At 38.5% G+C, this 20,428-nt stretch overlaps 1 protein-coding gene across 5 annotated transcripts in view; it reads right to left on the reverse strand.

Moving 5' to 3' along the window:
- The window catches only part of LOC119734286 (ras GTPase-activating protein nGAP-like), a 56,146-nt gene that overhangs the window by 14,811 nt on the left and 20,907 nt on the right, over positions 1–20,428 (reverse strand). For 4 of the 5 annotated variants that reach the window (XR_005272056.1, XM_038207698.1, XM_038207696.1 and 1 more), the window contains exons 2-4: positions 13,902–14,002; positions 3,258–3,352; positions 1,688–1,918 (exon numbers count right to left, since the gene is read on the reverse strand). Coding sequence is in view for 4 of the 5 variants with exons in the window: in XM_038207698.1 (XP_038063626.1) it covers positions 1,688–1,918; positions 3,258–3,352; positions 13,902–14,002 (427 nt within the window). In the remaining variant the exon portion in view is untranslated. Of the gene's footprint in view, positions 1–1,687; positions 1,919–3,257; positions 3,353–13,901; positions 14,003–15,088; positions 15,270–20,428 lie in introns of those variants that run through there. The other variant, XM_038207697.1, reaches the window with a different exon arrangement.

The following is a 20,428-nucleotide window of genomic DNA, read 5'->3' on the forward strand; positions in this document are numbered from 1 at the left end:
CGGTCTCGGTAAAACAGGCCGTACGTAGTCGGAATCAAAATAATCAAACTCTAGATTGCTGATGGTTATCCTCAAAATTCTGTACCTGAAACTTTGTGGTAACAGATAGTTTTCTGGGTAATCTCTTAATTTGCTTGTTCCTGTTTTCAAGGTTGTTTGGTTTTCTTCGAGGTAAATCACGAAGACAGGACAGCTAAATCTGGGGACTTAATCTTCGCATTCAGTCAAAGCTACGATCAAGGTGTTAAAGGGGCATGATCGTTAGTTAAATTCTGGTCCAGAATATGTGACTCCCCTTACAGTAAAAGCTGTGCATACATGGGTGGAATTTTAATGCCACAAAAGCAACCGCGAACTGTCTCTTAAACTTACAAGAAAATGAAGAAATTTGAATCCTTACAATTGAATACCTAGAACTTTCTATTCTAACAAAATTTTGGAAAGATTATTCGTTCAACACTATGAGTTATCAAACAGTGTCACTATTTCGAGAATTTTATACAGTAAGTCAATTTTGGGGTAATGTGGTTGCAGTACCCGCTGCTATATCAGATTTCGAACCAGCCAGCCGGCAGGGGGCGGTGGTCGAGTGGTAAGACGTCTGCACTAGTAAGTAGGAGGTCCTGGGTTCGAGTCTCACCCAAGTGATTTTTTTCTCATGATCACTCGGAACAACACTGAGTTTACAGTGTTTATAAAAAATACATCGGTGAAGAGCAAAACCCAATATTGAAGTTACATCAGCCCGACACAAGTTCCACCTTATGAATTTTCGGAAATTAAAATTATCAGCACAGCCTTAACAAACAGTAACCTATCAAAAAGGAACAGCCGCTGGCTTCATGACATAACTAATCAACAGTAGTAATTCATTCTTTCCCTGTTATGCCCGCCTCCGTCAAAACACTGTCAGACAGGAACTTTTTCCACCAAGGATCTGGAACTTTAAGAGGAACCTTGAAGGAACAGCTGGAGAACTTCCAAGATTTGAAGAGCAAGTGTTGAAAACTGGGGTGGAAATGTGGGTTTTCCGGGCTGGAATTTGGCGTACTTTGGGTAAACATAGGAGGAAGTCTTGTTAAGCAGGAGGGTGGGGATGGGGGTGGGGGGAAGGTGGGGGGTGGAGGTAAGGAGGAACACTTGGTCCACCCACCTCCCCCCGTTTGTGCGAAGTTCCTTATTTCCCCCCCCCCCCCTTCTGAAACAACCAGATGAATACAACCCACTAGTAAAATCCACATTAGTTTTACAGCAATTCCACTCTTGCCGAGCACCATTCAAAAATCCAATTCCACTTTGACACAAGCTTTAAGGCACACTGTGGCCATCTTGGTCTAGTTTCTGGATTCAACCTTACTATTTTACCTTACAAAAAATAATGTCACCAGCCTATTTTTGCATTGAAAACCTACGTTAGATTCTTGTTTTCCAAAGTCAACTACAGCTATTTTTTTTTCAGCACAGTTAACCACCACAAGTTCTCTGTTCTCTTGAAAATATCTGCAGTTCTTCCCCTGTGAATTGATATTTTCAGCCTCATAGTCAAATAATCTATTCTTCGCTTTTCTATAAATCTGTCCAACCTTCACAGGTCATTTCCTCTTCTTCACTTCAAAAGTACCTTCAGAGGGATATTCATTTGTTCCCCTGTGAGAAGTTATTGTCAGACCTCATCAATGAGCTTTACCTTTCCATCCATTTATCTCGTTCGCTGGCCGAGCGACACGAGTAGTACTTCTTGCCCAGCGAGTTGGTGATCTGGAAGCAGTGGTCCTGGCCCAAGATGCTGCTGTGTAGTGGCAGGATGACCAGGTCATTGGCCGAGAGATCGAAGACGTCTAAGGACGTCTGAGGCCCAAGGAGGAGAGACTCGTGGGAGTGGGAGGGCTTGATGGAATGAGGGGACGTCATGTCCGATCTGGGCAAAGCCAAAAAAAAACAGGGAAGGAAAACCTTGTCAGATGTGATCAACTTCTTGGGTTACAAAAGATGACATCATTTCCTTAATTTGGGGAGGGAGGATTGGCCATATTATAACTCGGCTTCCCAAATTCTTACAGTCTAATTCCTAGGAGGGCAGTTTTAGATTTCATCGTTTCTTATTCCTTACTCTGTGGTTTCAGCTAAATAAAAAACAGTTTATGGCTTTGCTCTCAAATTTTTTTCGACGAAAGAATTTTTTTTGTAAAAAGGGGAAGAAATGTTGATTCAACCCTGCTACCCTTTCTGCCATTAAAATGATCGTAATCATCTTCTTGGGTTTGGTGTAAAAATCAGGCATAGCGTAAAAGGATGAATAAGTGAATGTTGACCAATTACCAATATTTCCGGTCAAAATTTTAAAAAAGAAAAAAAGAAAGAAATCAAACAGGAAACCACCCTGTGAGATAAAAAAATTAATTGCTTTTATTTTTGAAGACAATAATTCAACCAACAAGTTTCTACGATTTAGCAAGAGGGCTGTGTTACAACTGATAATGTAGTTACCAACGGATAATGTATCACCAACCAATGTCACAACAATTGACCAACACTGAATCACTAACCGATAATGTATAATGGTTACTACATTATCAGTTGTAACAGGCTTCCCTTTAATACAGACAGCATGAATTTACATCTCAAGAGTTTACATGAACTCAACATAGTTTTCCGGCCGTCATTTCTGCCGTATTCTGCACCTGCTGTGCACTGTGACAGTTGTGAAAACTCGTCATGAAATCGACTCTCTGATCGCCACATTCTAATTTTAGGCACTCTGGGCGGACCAATTTATACACAAATAGCGTGTATAACATTTTCAAGGTTGGGTTTGTGACATTTCCCGTGTCAGAATCTTACCTTGTTTTTAATTTAATTCGGGAAGTTGTGGATTGGATGACTTATTGGCTCCACAATTCCAAATCCGGGATTTTGTAGGGTTTAAAATCTAATTTTCCAATAAACATGAAGTACTGTCATTGGTTAAGGGGTGCCTTTGACATTTTCAAGTATTCAACCGAGGATGTATTCAAAATTGACAAATATTTTCCCCCCATATATTTTGGCTTTAAAAATTTTTTTTTTTTTTTTTTTTTTTACAAGTTCATCTCCTGTTCAATTTCAAGGTGAGGATAAATAGTGAGGGGTGAAATTGCAATACTTTCTTGAATTAAACTTAACTTTTTTTCAGCCCCCACCCAACTACCTTTCCCAATTTACTCAAAAAAAGGGGGGGGGGGAAACACAAACAAACAAAACAAAAACACATGACTTACTCTTCGTCCTCTTCTTTCAACGTAGCGTGTTTGTCAAACTTCCCGACGCTCTTGGTCCGCTTAAGAGCAATTTTCATTCGCTTGGGGAAAATACCCTGGTAACAAGAAGAGAGATCAAAGTTAAGACGGACTTCTCCCATGATGCATGCAGTTAATGGTTTTGTTATGGGTGTGGAAGTCCAGGCTATGGTACGTAAATCCAACCAAGTTGGTCCAGCAAATCCAGGATTGTTCAGGTATGTTCTCAGCTGTGAATTGTTATCTCGTCCGAGGTGAACTACATCTTTTATCCTGGTTAGACGAACACCCACTGGTGGTTTCTAACTTCAAATATTGACTGAAACCACATTCCAGCAAGCAGGAAGTGTTTTTCAAAATTGTTGGAAACAGGCTTGGGCAATTCATTCATGAAGCTGCTTCATGATTTTCTGCCTGTATTTTAGTTCAAGCATCTTAGCTGTAGTGACATCAGTTCAACAAGGTACACAAGTTTGCAGGCCTCATAACATAATTGTCTTGATGGCCAGTCTAGCATTACTCGTAACCTTTATTATTGAAGTAAGTTCTTGAAGTCAAGATACACCTAAGGGTCTTTAAGTGGCTACCATCTCACAAAGGAGTTGTGGTGTACTAAGATTTAAGAGTCTGGCTCCTTTAACAAAACCCTTTTGTCTGGTTTCCTAAAGCGCAACAATGCCGTGGTGCCGATACCAAAAATAGCCAACCTGTCACCAGACTAGTGTCTGTCTCCCAGAAATAGGGCTCCTCTGATATTGTAGCTTTTGATGAGAGTGCATGGCCACACTAAAACATTCTCAGAAGAATTCAATGGGGTATTAAAACAAGCCCCTAACTTCACTTTTTCCAGTTTTCCTTGTTCAACGATGTTGGACACTCTTCACAGGGTATTCCAGGAAAGAATGTTTTTCCAGTCTTGCCGAAGTGTCCGAGGAAACTTATCCTGTTTGATGCCCAGTTTTTGTTATCCACATACATCTTGCAAATCAGAGCAAATAGAAAAAGGAAAACATTCCAACTGCAGTTCATTCAATTCCAGTCCAGTAGCTTTTTCCTGTAATCAAAACTTCATCACGTCTCAAAAAACTTAAAATTAAAGAGCAGAACCGAAGCAAAGTGTTGGCGTTCTCCTTGCGATGAAATCTTTGAATTTCATCAAACACAGCGTACTATCCATCTGATTTATAAATAGTCCTCTAAGATTTCCCTTTACACAAGATCAGTATATCTCCGCACGTCAGCATTGACACTAAGCATCACCAAAGATGAAGACACATCTTGGCAACATCCACCCAAGTTGCTCTCCAAGACAAAAAATGAGCACAGGACTGTAAAGACGATAATAAATTCAATTCCTTTGCAATGAGCAATTTTGTCTTCTACAGGAAGACAGCAGGAATCTTAAGACAGCTGTGAGTGTCATTTTTACTTAAAGACCACACAAGTGAAGAAACACATTCACATGTGAATTCCTCTTTGTACAATCTGAGAATGATTCATTCTTGTGGGCAATGAGCAATATTACCTTTACATGTACATCACCCAATTCCTTGACCACCAATCCTCAAAACTTTCATTTCTAGATGGTATCATTTTGATTTCTCACCAGTGACCATAATTGCAATTCTGAGAATCCGTGGAAAGAGGATGATGAAGAAATTACAAATCGGAGGAAATTACAAACTGAAAAAAAAAAAATCCATACTGTATGTGGGGGGTCTGGTAAAACATCTGCAAATATCCTGCTGGGATGTGAACCTTGGCCAGATAATAAAAGGACAAGGTGAGATCAATATAAAATTATGATGAATTTCAGAAACTCACAGGGTCTTAAGAAACTTAGAAGGGGAATGAAAATATTTGACACCCTACTGTCATTAGAACACAGTAAAAAAATTGTCCTTGTAAAAGTAAGGAAAATGTTACTTTTCATTAAAGAAATACAATATCTTCTCTGAAACCGACACATTCCCCTTAAAAAAAAACAACCAAAAGAAATATTCAAAAGGTGATAAGCAAATTAACAAATGACAAATAAACAAATAAATAAAGAAATGACCAAACATAAACAATAAAATAAACACTTCACGATATCCGACTCTAAGACTTCCATTCTTACATTCAGGATGGGGCAGCCGAAGAGAAACCTGTCACAGCAAAGCATCTTGCCGTTAATTACTCGCCAACGTTCACAAGACGAAGAAACAAGAAAAAATTTCCATCGCTTCAGACGAAAGCACCAAACTGAAGATGCAATACCGCTCCGTTATCCTCTTAAAAGATGACACAAAGTCTCAAGGGTCGGTTGAGGTAAATCCTCTCATAAAACCTTCTATTGCAGATAAATCCTCATCCTTCAAGACTGTCATTTTTTTTAATGAAAAATCTTTCCTTGTGAACAATCCTCAAGAGGACACAAATCCTTGATCTTCTTACGTAGAGAACAAATCTCTGCGCCGCATTAATTTCAAGATGACAAGCATGTACCACAAAATACAAATGCTCAGACTCAGAGTACAAGAAATCAACTTCCTTGTAGAGATTTAGAGGAGCTTAACGATGCGACACGGAAGGCAGAAAACTCCCCTCGCACTGAAGGCGATCACCTGGGAGGAAACATCAGAAGACCCGGACTGGTGACTGATCAACCGCTGACTCATTGATTATGATCTTAAGATGGGGTATGCATCTCAAGGATGCATTGGAAGGAGGGAGGAAGATAAAACACCTCAGAATGCCGATGATGGTACTTTCCTTGCATCCCGGGGAGGACTAGCGTGCGATCATAGGTCTAGGGACGAGATGTTGTCTTGCTGCACACTGGGACAATAATAAGACGGCATGCCAGCAAGTTTTTAGCATTCATATAACGCCACACCTTGAGATGAAATATGTTCCTAGGATGTAGAGTGCTAATATCGGAGATATATGCGTGGAGCGGTGTATGAGTCACAGATTTACACATTAAGGGTTGCTTACTGCTCAAGTTAAATATTCTTGCAAAAAAAAACCCAAGAATGGTCAGACAAACACTGACTGTTAACCTCAAAATGGATGATAACGTACAAAGTTTGAGGCAAAAGGACAGACACACTCATACATGATGATTAATTCAGAAGGATGTTTGAAATCTTCGTCTTAAATTTTAACAACTGCACTGTAGTTTGAATGCAATGTCTTGAGTTGCATTTGGTAAAATCTCATGAAAACTCTTGTTTTCTTGAGTCCTAGAATTTGCCATATTTCTCCAACATTTCCCCAAAATTTGAAATGAATTTGAAATCCAAATTGTTCTTTACGCTTAGAAGGATCCCCAACAGCATAACACAAAATATTTCAAAAAGTCGTTTTTGATAGACTGTAACAATTTTTTTTCCCTCTGTAACAATTTTGTTTCTCTCTGTGACATTTTTTTTTCTCTCTGTAACATTTTTGTCCAAGGAGAACTCGCCTTGTTCCTAACCAAACAATCAGTCCCAGCATGCATGTTGATGTCGAACCCGCTGAGCTCCCACCATGAACATGTGTCCGTCACGTCCCCACAACATTCTCAGACATACCCCAGTGGTGAGAAGTCTTTCCTTGAACCTGACGCCAACGGAGTCGTTCAGTCAAGTTTAAGGTCAAACAACCTCAGGTCAATGTGCAAAACAGCGGGACTTTACGCTTTCAAATTATACTGTTTGAATTACTTGTTGCGTCCTAAGCTACCTGTACTAAAAAGGATACAAGTTTATAAATTCGACTTCACTGGTGTAATGGTATTAGAAGCAGGGATGAGAATGTCAATTGAAAAAAAGTATGAACATTGATGAAAGGTCTGAAAGATGTCTTTCTATACTAATGTCTTTTCTTATATTCAAAAAGTCTGCTTTCAGACAAAAGTCTGAAAAATCTCAGCCTGTAGAGGGACAGAACCCAATTTTAAATGCACATCTGACCATCTATCACACTATATCATCGGTTTACAATAAAGATAATTTAAACCAGTCTGATGAGCTTGTCAAATAGAAATGTTATGGAAAATTTAAGTGAATAACAGGATTAGTGAGTTAAAATTAACAATATCTGTGTAAAATTGCCATTCAAAAACAAGACAACATTTCACACAATAGACATAAAAAACCCATGGAATTAAATTAAACAAAGTACACAATCCCAAAGTCAACAACTAGATACACCACCAACATTTAAACAAGAAGGTATACTAGTTGCCTAATAACATATCACAATTACAAATACAAATGCAAATGTAGAAATCAAAATGAAAACAAACCTTGTGTAGGCCTACTGTAACTTTCTTCCTGTAACCCATGTTGAAAACTAGCACCACACATTATTAAGTTTAGTCCATCAGTGCAGAAACCCTGTCACTTCCTTCACAAATCCCAAGACACTGCTTCTGAACAATCCTCTACACCAACAAATTCTCCCACCAACAAATTCTCTCTCAAGACTTGTTTACAACTTGTGGAGACCTTCTCCCTGGCATGACTCACAAATAACCTGGTGATTAACACCCCAATTATTCCCCAACCACAGACCAGTGGACTCTTTAAGTTTTCCCTAATCCTTATCCCAGCATCTCTAGTTTCCTGTTTATAACTTGTTCTCCTACTCGTTTTTCTATCCTACTCATTAATTAACAACTTCATCCTCTATTCTAAAGCATTTCTTACAATTCCTACACATACTCATCAAAATTTTGCTTCAAATTCTGAGTTTTCTAAGAATTTTTTGGGGTAGCAACATTGTTCGGGTATGACAGGTATTCCCTGCTATATTATAATAGGCTTCTATTTACACACGGGCTATGAGTCACCCATATGCCACGGGCACACACCCACACAGACTGGCCAAGTCCAGACAATAGAGGGGGCTAGTCATAACAAAAGACAACTCAGGAAGTGAAAAAGTACACACCGTGAAAGCTTTGACAATAATGCACATCTATATTTAGCTTCATATTTTTTTGGTCATGAACACTTGTTTACAACTTGTTTAATTGAATATTTGTTGGTAAAAACAAGTTTTGTTGTTGCCAGAAATACAAATTCCACAGGAATGCAAATCATTCCAGATTCAACAGTGCACAGTAAAATTGTTCTGCAGTTCTGCGATTTCACAATTATTGAAATGTGTCCCCAAATAATTTCCTTTATGAAACCAAACAATAAAAAAAAATCCCAATTTTTAATGTTTCTTCCACAACTGCAGAATGACTTCTTCTTCAAATGCAGATCTAGGGTGCGTTTTGGTGGTCATAACCAAGAATTGGTTCGGTGGTTTCTTGTTGGTGAATTTCTTCGGCAATTTTAATTGGGTTAGAATTACGCGTGATCATGTAGTACTCAAATCCCCAGAACAATTAACCAAGGAGAAACCACCGAACCAATTCTTGGTTATGTCCGCCAAAACGCACCCCTGTATGCAAGATAAATTTTGCTTACAATTTCCTCGGGACCAGACAAAATGTATCATTTCCTTCAGATGCACACTTCAACTAAAAAAAAACAACCTCATGACAAAGACTAGAAAAATCTTGAAGAAGACAAATCAACATTTCAGCCGGTGAATTGCTATCGTCCCAGGGTCGCTAGAGCAAGCGTCAGTCCCACAGGAAGCCAGTGTTTACCGTGTCCCAGTTAACTTTCAATATTGGGTCGGCTCCTAAAAAGCCCTTAATGGGCCGCAGATTAACATACGCACACTTGAATTCTACCCGTCATTTATCCTGCAAAGGAAAAATCCAGGTTTTGGCCCAATATTCGACTCGTGCTGTCCAAAGTACATTGTGCATGATGGATAGGTATATACTGTATCTTGTTGGAATAAACAAATTTAAAATCAAGCTAACTAGTTTGACTGATGATGTTTTTAAGTCATGAAGGGAATGAGGTTAAGGGGATCAACAGACATTTAGATACATGTAGGTTGTGATTGAAAGAAAATCAAAATAAATTGGACTGCCAAGCTGCACATCTGCTGCAAAAACTCATAGTTGTCTTTTCAGTTTTCAGTACATATGGAGACAAAAATTACCTCTAAAAGGATTTTTTTTTACCAATATGAGAGGTTTTACAACTGAACTGGAACACGGGCAGATGGGGCAATACAGGGTGAGTCAAAAAAAGAAAAAGAAACCCAAATGTCGGGAAAAATGTTTCAGTGAAGTTCTGCTTGTAGTACTTTCAAAATCTAGGATATGAAAGCCCAATTCAGAAGCTTTCTTTTAGTACAAGAATCATTCAAATCACTCATTTAATTTTGAAATTACGGAGTTTTAAACACAACCACCGTTTTAAAGTTCTGTCAACGGATCACACAAATGGTGTGTGTTCTTTCAGCAAAATGAAAACAATTCACACACATCCTTATGTGATTGTTTTCATGTTGCTGAGAGAACACTGAACTTTTTTGTGATCCGTGGACAGAACCTTAAAACAGCGGCTGTGTTTAAAATGCTGTAACTTGAAAAGTACATGAGTGATTTGAATGATTCTTGTACTAAACGAAAGCTTATGAATTGGGCTTTCATATCATAGTTACTCACCCTGTACACCGAGTAGCTTGGAAACAATTTATAAACACATGCCAAATCAACATTTCCGGGGCAGTTGAAAGATTTTATGTCAACCTAGAAAAAAACAAGCTTCCAGATGGTCAGTTTTACCTAAAACAATATATGAAATCTGAAACTATAGAGCAACTCAATTTTGACATATACATTTACAATCCCTATACTTTCAAAAGAACGGAATGTTTGACAAGACAGTTGCACATTGAATGCAAAACCTTAAGTTTCTTCATCATTGTTTTTATTGTTTCAGTTGGTCTGTTTTGTTGTTGGATGATTTTCAAATGCTTGAATGCCCCCTCTCCCTATCAGTCAGGGGTAAGTCATGGGTGTAATGGCGGCAAGGGGGTGAAGGATGGGGGGTCTTAAGGGGGTCCTTTGATGACTGAGAAAGGACCACAAGGGGGTAGCATGAGTAAGACTTGTTGATTTGTTGATGTTATAGGGTACAAGTGATTATGTGTCATGAAGGATTATGAAGGAAACTAGGGAGGGCAAGGGGAGGGGTGGAGACTGATGAGTGTGGGGGGGGGGGGGGGGGGGGGGGGGGGGGGAGTGGGGAGGCACGGGGGAACGGAGCAAAGATGGGTATAGGCAGAAATTTAGAACAATCTTTCACTTGAGTCCAATAGCTTGAATAAACATTGATTTTCATTCCTTTTACCCCCCCCCCCCCCCATTTACTTCACCCCAAAAAAATGTTTATGAAAAACCTTGCATTAAATTGCAGTTTTCTTTAATATCATAGTACCGGTACATGTAGTTTCAATAAAAAACCATTACCTAACTAGCAACAAAATTTACTATGGGTCTCAAATAAAGTGATGTCCATATTTTTAAAGGGGTAAGGGAAACGAAACCAATGGTTTCGGTCAATGAAGACCAAAGAGCTAATTGAGACATTTTCTGATCTGTTCAAAGTAAAAAAAATGCGGGAAATTAATTGCGACTCAACCTTAGAACACAAAATCCTGTTCCAGCCAATTTTAGGCAAGAAATATCCTCCCAATTTTGAAACCTGCAGAGAGATATTTCCTCACTGATTAATTGAATAACAGGCCTAGCCAACCTCCCGTTGAAATGCTTCACCGGTTAGAAACTAAGTTCTACGAATTTCCTCATAAAAAATAAACACAGCAGTGAAGTCTGGACACCACGTCGACAACTCTCTCATCAAGTCTACAGCAAACACGAACCCTAATCAAACAACGATTTTTAAAAGAGGCATTCACCCTGGCGGCCTAGTCTTCAGTGAACTGAATCTCCCCCAAAACAGTTCCCGCAAACCGTCCTGCATAGTTTACTTTAGATAAGGTTTGTGGGACCATGTGCTTCCAAGTGTCAATGAACGATTAAAAATGAATTGTTACACGAAATCTGTGGAGTCATGAACTTGGTTTGAACTCTAGTCTTGAACGAGGTTATATTGGCGACCGCGAATGGCAACGGACACGAATGCTTCAGTTATCTCAAGATTATTAACAAACCGCATTCTTTCATCACGCAAGTGTCACACTGCAACCACTGAGGTAGTAAAGACCTTTCTGAGACCCTTAAATCCATTATGAAATGTTTGGTTTTCTTCAATTTTCTCTTACAAATTTAGCAACTTTCTTTTGAGCTCATGCTTCTATCAGTGAACATTTATATTATGTACCACCCTTGAATACTTGATGATAAACATGTACATGAATGCATATGAAGGTTTAGTTTTGATATTTTATGCAAGCAGTTTGAGGTACAGAGGCAGGACATTAAATTCAGCAGCTGCTCAAGATAATTAATGAAATGCCGTCTGCCCCAGAGTATGTGCACTAAAGACAGCACTACCGACAGCAATAAATTGGACCAACTAGGCTGTTTGAAATGAAATTCCTCTCCAACATGCTGGTAGGTCATGTGCATGGATGAGTTCTCTTTGGCCTTCAAAATTCCAAGAAGCTGGGTATGAAGTTAATGAAAATATTTTCAATGACTGTGAGTTTTGAAATTCACTGGGTTGACATGTGCGTTGATAATTGAAAGGAAGTTATTAATACCATCAGAGAAGACTTCTTCATGGGAAAACAAGATCAAGTAGAAAAACAGGTGTCTAAATAACATAAAAACAGCTGCAGGTAATTATAACTTATAAGCATGATTGTAAAGGAGACAGTGTAGGTTTTTCTGGTATTTAAAAAAAAGTCAACCAAATTTTTGAGAACTTATGAATAAATGTTGCAAAAAAGTCCTACTTTTGTGAATAAGAATTGCAAAAAATTTAACCTTTTTCGTGAAAGTTTCTTTGATCAGAAACTCAATTCTTGTTTTTTCCTAAAAGTATTTCTAAAACAATTTCAAACGCCAGAAAAAAAAAACAAACAAACATAGTCTTTAATGTAAAACCCAACTTAAGTTGAATGATTTTAAGAAAAATAATTTTTCACCAGAAGTTACCATCAATGATATTGCAACAAAAGTCATTCTCCATTCCATTTCCAATGTTCCCATCCCACTGCCAACGTGTCAAAAGAATTCCCAAACTGAAGTCAGATCTTTTGTGCCCATGACTTCACCCAGTATTTGTTCAGCGAATTCCATGTTTTTGTTACGTGCCAAACACACTATGCACATAATTTGTATGTAATCTCTCTGCCTTGTTTTTCTTCTAAAGCTACTTCAGTTTCCTCATTCAAGCTTTCATGAGTCAACAGAATTCCCCTGAGAAATTTCCAAATCTCAAAACCCAGCAAATAAATTAAAACAAGGTCCTGGCAATTTGTCACATTTCAATGGGTGATGTATTATCCCCTTCTAAGAGATCCAGAACCTGAAAAACAGCGCCATTCCTCAATTCGTTTGGAGGAAGAAAAAAAAGTATCATTGCAAAATACTCCAAACATTCAGGACAGGATATTAACCATATTTTTTTTGCACGATTGTGGGGTTCAAGGACGTGCTTTACCCCTTTGGGATTAGCTGTACACTGTTGATAGATGGGCGACAATTCCCAATCTGTACGAAAAATTAATTCCAACATTTTACCAACACAATCCAGACAGTTTTTTTGCTTCTCCCAAAGTTCCAGAGCTAATTATTCGTAAGTCAGGAGAACCAGTGAGGGCAAAAGTGCAGATATGTACGCCCACTCGCATGACTGTAGAATATTCCAAAATCCAAAAACTGCAGAATCCAGACAGAATTGAACAATCTGTAAAGTTTCTACTGAAAAAAAAAAATTACAACGAATTTTGCAAATACAATACTGCTCAACTGCTACTCCTTGTAGAGCAAAAACTGCAAATGTATGTGATCCCCTTTCAGTACTTTTTGTTGTTACAATGAAGCAAACTCTTTAAAGCTATAGTCCATCATTTGCAGCCATCCGAAAAGTAACTGGCGTAATTACTGTTGAAAAACAAACTTGGTTGAAAGATAGTAAGGGAACTAAACTCCCTGTGAAATTATTCTTTCTGGGAAGCTGTCATTTTGAAGTAATCAACGAAAGAAGGCATTTCCAACGGTGATTCTTAAGAAGCACCGTAGGAAAATTTAAATTAGTAGTTCGTTTTGTTATTCAGCGCAGCGCGCACAAGTATTGGAACGACGCACACGCGCGCGGTTGTTATAATTCGTCGGATCAGTGCGCGACGCCGCGTATAGCTGCAATTCAACACAATTCAAAACATGATTCAGTAACTTTTGATTTGAAATTGAGATCTTAGAATGCTGCTTTTCTCGGAATGTACAGCTGAAGCTTAGCTGAAACTTCATCAGGTTAGTTGCTCAGTATCCTTCATTAGATTTTGAACACTTTTGTTGCTTCAAACGAACAAAATGCACTAATTACAAATGATGGACTATAGCTTTAATTTGCTTAAATCTTTACTGGCCTTATGAAATATACAATTTTGTTATTGAAATTGAAGTGCTTTGCCACTGCACAAAAAAGTCAAGTCTTTTACATAAAGATATGCTGGATATAAGATCTCAGGAATATCTTCCATTTTCTGTCTTGATTCCTTACAAATTTCTTAACTCATGAAAAAATTGACCCTTTTGAAACTTACCGAAAATTTTGACTGTTGGCCCGATGCATCTGTGGTCATCTGAATCCCAGTGCTTGGGGCACTCTTTCGACGCGCTCGACCAACGCCATCTTGGTTGACGTCTGCAGCAGGAGACAAAATGAGAACGGAGAGAAATTAAGAAAAAAGTTGTAGAATTTATGAGATAAATCAGCATGCACAAAATGTTGTGAGCGTTCTCCGGGATACTGTAAATAAATGAGGATGTTGAGAAAATTATCATCGCAATGGATGCTTCCAGAATGAATTTTTGATAATTTTAAATAGGAGGAATACAATTATTAGCCAGTGATGAGCAAAAACAAATGCCGAGTGAAACAAGCAACATTTTCTTCAAATATTAAATAGTATTTGCTTGATTTAGTAAACCATTTTTGACAGTGCGTTCACATTTTAACTAAAGTCTCTTTGAAATGAATTTTTCCTTTAAAAAACTAGACGTGGGTCTTTGTTCCTCGACGGGAATTTGAAGACAAAGATACAGAGAGGCATCATCATATTACATCTGTAATAGAGGGACTCGAGAAACAGCTGTCCACTTGGAGTCCATAATGGAGTGACCTGGTCAGCAATGGTCAAGTGCTGAGTAAGGATTATGCATGCAGCGTTATTGACGGCCTCGTCAGTGAATGGCGGTCGTGGGCTTATTAAAGCATCATTCATGTCCACAGTTTGTCCATGTTCTTTGTTTGTGCTACATGTTAATGTAGGTTCTATGTTAAAATCCATGTAACTCTCTGAATTAGGGAGACAATTTCTTTGTGTCTTTCAGACATGACTTTCAGACATGAAATTATCAGTATTGTTTGTTTTACCATTTTTTGACAATGCAAATTTGAAATATGCTGTACATGTACATGTATATGAAGAGAAACACTTCACAATAATGCAAAACAAATTTACCTGTAGTATTTATGCACAAAATTAACAAGATAAATCGTATATTTCAATTCAAGCATTCTTACATTGCATTTGTCTATTCTCTCTAATATCTAAATTTAGGCTTTTAAAGTATTATACAATGTAAGTAAAATATTATTACATTATTTAAAATGTAAAATGCACGTTAAATTGTTAACACAAATAATTACAAGAAAATTTGCAGTTATTTACAAAGAAAAAAAAAACATTGACGAAGACAAAAGCATCCATCCCTGTTCCAAACTTACCTTCCTCGGCGATATCTTTTAATTTTGGCGCGTTGCTACGGAGCTGGATCCCATAGATACCAGCTAGAATTTGGAAAGCACTGCCCCACATTCCAGTGTGAAAACTCATGGCAGGGAAAAACACTCAAAATACCAGGCAAATTACTCCGCGTAAAACCTGATCCAAAAATAACGTAGCCTCAGACTGTGTGATGGCATTTGCATAAACATCAGACACTAAGTTCAAACCTCGAAAATGAGGATTTTATCTGCATTTCTCACAAAGAGAAAAAAAAAATGTGCCACGATTATTTCTCCCGACTGAAGATGTGACATTTATTCAGCAACCAACGGGTGAAATTATGCAGAAGTAATCCTTTCAGCTGGCTGTGGCGATGGTTATTGTGAGAGTTTGCCCACGATGGCTGTAGCAATCACAGTGCATGTAGCAATCCCGAGGATGGGGCTTTACAATACATGGAATGCGAGGGTCGACGGGCCGTGCGACGAACAATCATGGGCGATCACCATTGTGTTTGTGCATGTACTGTGCCAGCAAAAACAAGACGGGTTGTTGGTGATGCTGTACACCACACAAAGCTCAGTCCGCACTGGGATGTACTGTCTATAGTCTGGTTTTTCACACGGCGTAGATGTACGTTATCTGTCCTCATCATTGGTGGTTCAATAATTTAGACCGTGGGAGATTTCAAGGGATGGGCGTGTCCCGGTAGCCCGCTAGCACGGTCGCCGACTAAGCAGCAAATGATATGGATTCATTGCCTGGGCCTCCACCAATGCTCATTAAAATTGAAACGGATCTCTACGATCCGACATGCGCACCCCAGGGGGTCTAGTCAACCAATAGGGAGTGTCCATGACAGATCCAAAACGCAACGAGAATCATTTATATAACAGCTGAAGAAAAAGGCTATCAAATGCACTCATTTCATGAATATTCATAGCCCCATCTCGTCCATTAAGGAGCAATTATAAAAACCGTAGGCGCAAATTGAGCATGACCAGGCCATACTGCCTGAAACGTCGGTTCTTTCATCCCCACAATGTCACAAGCTGCTACCAGGTCAGGATGCTATCAAAGTATTTACATAAATTAACTCTAATGCAATCAGCACAGTGGTCACTCTGCTCAAATGATTATTCAAAGCAATCATCATTTATTGATTTTCCAAGGTTCATTTTTTTTCATCCATGCAAATGGATTGCCCAGTGCCCTATCAAGTTGTATGAATGTGCAAGTATGTCTGTCAACATTATGTGTATGACATCATTCAAAAGGAATCTCTTTTAGTTCCCGACAATGGAAAAAAAAAAATGATTACACAATGGTAGAGGTACCGGTACATAGTACAATACTCACGCTATTCATTTATAATCATTCTATAAAAATAATAACCTTCAATGTATTGAAGTCTGTCTGTAAATCCTTTATGTAAATCGAATATGAACAAAATTATCCATGTTCATAGCTTCTGTGGAGAGTGCGCCCTCTTGTGACATCAAATATGACACGGCAGGCAATACCAACCAAACAAGCAAATAGTTTGTAAAAGATGACTCCCTGTTAGCTTTTTTGTTTAAAAGCAAATTAGAAAAGCAAACAGCTATTTTGTCGAGTAAAAGCACATATTTATAACGGCAATCTGCATGGCAAAGATTTAAAATGACCTCACATTTTGCAATGCAAATCAAGGGGAATCACTCCATTTTACACATCGATAATTGTGTTATGTTCACTGACAAAATAATCATCAGAGATTCGAATACTGACTTATTAATAAACCTGGTAAACAAGAACCACTGTCAATTGTTTATAAGCCTAAATCTTACGTCCGATCCGCTTTCCTGAAGTTAATTACTTCTGACCGGGACGACCATCTGGCCTGTAATTTGTCTACAGGGTCAAATCTAAAGCAAATTAATGACATCGTAGCGTAGTGCAGACATTTAGTAGTTCATCAATGCGATGATCGGTGTGGTACATGCAGATGACAAATAATTAATTAGCGAGAGCTGAGCTTAAACACAGGCACGCAATTGGGAATTTAGAAAAAAAATACACAAGACTTTGTACAGTGTTTTTCAATTTGTAATGGCATTCAAAAACGAGGAAATCAGCGGATCCGAGGAAAAGTTGCATGCCTATTAACAGTTACATTTTAGTTTAAAGTCGATCCTTCCTGATAGTTTAAATCATCACTAGAGCAACATGATTGTGCGTTTATTTCAAATTGCCTTTTATGTTTTAAATTCTCTTTTAACTTAGTTCTTCTTCTTAAAGCAGGTTTTCAATTTTACAGAAAAATTACTTCTCAATTCCGCTTGACCTATTATTTCACTTCGCCGCAAAACAATTTTCAAATACTTCACAAACTTACTGGTACTGGGACACACCTAATTAAAATCCCACGCTCAATTTTATGCATTCTATTTTTGAAGATGACATTTAAATTAAATAATCATTCCACGGCCACAATGATAATCTGATAAATTATGCGTAGATCGACATTAACACAGTTTTCGCCAACTATCAGCTGAACCGTTTAACCGTTTTGATTGCGTCAAACGACGCCGTAATCGGCTGTCGGCGCGTCAATGAAAAAGCATGAATGGCAGGAAGTATAGGTAAAATACGCAGCCTAATGCCGTTAGATGACATAATGGAACGTTAAGTTGAATAATGCAACGTTGTACCACGCTCCGTGTCTGATGCCAAGAAGGCATTAGCGCCATCCATGGTGCCGTACTGGCTGAAATCACGGCTATAAATGTCACTTCACTGATGTTTTATTTGTCTCGATTCCTGCTTTTTCACGCGATGCCATACTCCAGGTTTTATTGGGTTACTAGTAATACAGGCAAAAATGGCTTGAGGGCTTGCATCATTGCGTAGCAAAACAGATAGAGTGAATAAATTATGGTTTGCGCAACTTTCAACATGTAATTGGATTAGCGGAAACAGGCACTAATTTTGCCTGCGACTGCTTTCAATTTTCATTCAATTATATTCTCAAAACATACAAATAATTATTCATTAACCCTAACATACCTGAATCCATAAAAATCCACACCTCTGTTTTGGAGGATTTGGGGCGGAATCAGGATACCTCCATATTGAAAAAGTTGGGGGATTTTGATGGATTCAGGACATGAAGCCTAGCGGTACTGCAGGATTTTGATGGATTCAGGATACCTCCATATTAAGCAGTTGGGGGACTTTGATGGATTCAGGATCTCAACAAATTTACTCCCGGCTAACTGGTGGATTCTGATGGACTCACTGGCCACCAACGTTTTTTTTGCATGGAAAAATTGATGGATTTTGGCGGATTCAGGATACTTTGTAGTAAATTACTCATGGGGTTAGGGTTAAAAATCTGATAAACAAACTTAAGTAGCTATCGGTGGGAAGGTTTCAGTTATATTGTGCAAACGACAGAAAAAAATTGTACCCGAGTTGATTTCAATATTTGCACAAATCTTGAATTGGGTCAATCGAATGTTGCCTAGGTATTGATTTTAATTGCGCGCGTGCTTGAGCCTCTATAAAATATTCACTCAGACAGTTTTGTCCAGTGTATTAGACCGAATAATTATTTCTCTTTTCCAAAACACAGCTGTAAATATCCAGATCTACCCAAATGAAGGTGGAGTTTTCACACAAGGTATCAAAAACCAAGAAAAGTTTCTTCGGATCAGTTTTTAAATCTCCATGGGAACGCTGAGTAACCCTGGTAACAGTCCTAAGATTAACGGAAACTATCTTGAAACTTTCAGGAAGCTTTCTTGATGACCTAATGCCTTGATAAACTGCTACTTAAAATGATCAGAACTGATAATAGTGAGTGAATCACAGCAGGTTTCAAAGCAATGTTCACAAGCAAAAATCTTAATCAATTATCTCTGCTGAATTCTTAAAGGAAGTTGCCTCTCTGACAATTTACATCTCCATCATTACACACTTTACCCAGAAGTACCTTCACTTAATTTGTGCCACTGATTTCTGTTTAAAAAAAGATGCATTTCAGTCTATAACGGTGATGAAACCAAGTGTCTGTAGTCCTACAGCGTATAAGCCTAAAGAATCCTGGTAAAGACAATGAAGAAAATGTTCCATTGGGATGAAAGCGGTGAGACAAATCTTCAGTAGAAAAACCAAAAATCGCCAGGGACTGAAATCTCAACTCCCTAATCAGCCATGGTTGATAACTTCAGATCATCATCACAGCAAACTTGTCCTGCACGTCTGCGATTTCTGGTCACGCGCAATAAACGCCGCTAAGCGATCCGGCGTCTATCCAACCAGAGATCCTCATCACTTCTGTCAGCTGCTAATTATTTTGAGATCATCAAACGCTTTTTTTTTTCTTCATGCATCTGTTTCCTGTTTTCATCTGCGAGGTATCTTAGGGACTATCTTGTCAGTTTTATCAATCAGCTTTGTCTTATCTTCTGGTCCATGTGTAAAAAAAGGGCAGTAAAGGTTGACTGTAAGATGACTAGATTATCAAAAGACAAATGAACTAACTACTTGCAGAAATGATGTCTTATTCCAAACGCATAAATAACAGGTTGTAAGACTAAATTCATCCATCATTTTTTTTTCCGGATTCTTTACTTTTTTTTCAAAATGAGCCTTCAGCAGTTAGGAGCGGTTCTTTACTCTTCTTCCACCGCCGTTACCCTGGTTTGATTCCTGCCCTGGCCACAGGTGGATTGGGTTTTCAGTCCCTACCTGATTCCGTGGGTTTTACCCAGAATAATTTTCTGGGGTTTTCCTCTCACCTCTAAAACTGTAATTTCTTCTCACTGTCTCCTCTCTACAGGTTTTTTCAAGCTTGCGAGCTACAGTGCCTAGGGCACTTTTGAGGAATCCTTGGTTTCATTACCAGATATAAATAATAATGATAATAATAATAAGTGACTGAGATTTTGTGGGGAAAAAAATCAATGTCATTATGCCCATCCCTCCATCTAACTTTAAAAAAAAAAACTTTTCCTTCCACGACAATAAACATTGATTCAGCATTGTTCGCGCTGGTACATTTTGACATTTATTAGTCATCGAGCTCCAACGACAACAATACGCACACCGCACCGAAGCAGGTGCTTCGATGCAGCTCGATGTTATCACCATGGTAACATATATACTCCCCAGACAGCTCGCGTCCATAATTGCCCTAAAGAGTTCTCAACACAACCCTGGAAACGGGGTTCACTGATATCACTGACATTACGGCTACTGTGAATGAAATGAAACACCACTCCGAGGCAATCAGCACCCCAGAAACCCACTTTGGATCGGAGGAATAGCGATCCGATGAGTCACTGCAGGTTTTT

This window comes from Patiria miniata, unplaced genomic scaffold, assembly GCF_015706575.1.
Source record: "Patiria miniata isolate m_02_andy unplaced genomic scaffold, ASM1570657v1 HiC_scaffold_27, whole genome shotgun sequence".
Classification (NCBI taxonomy): Eukaryota; Metazoa; Echinodermata; class Asteroidea; order Valvatida; family Asterinidae; genus Patiria; species Patiria miniata.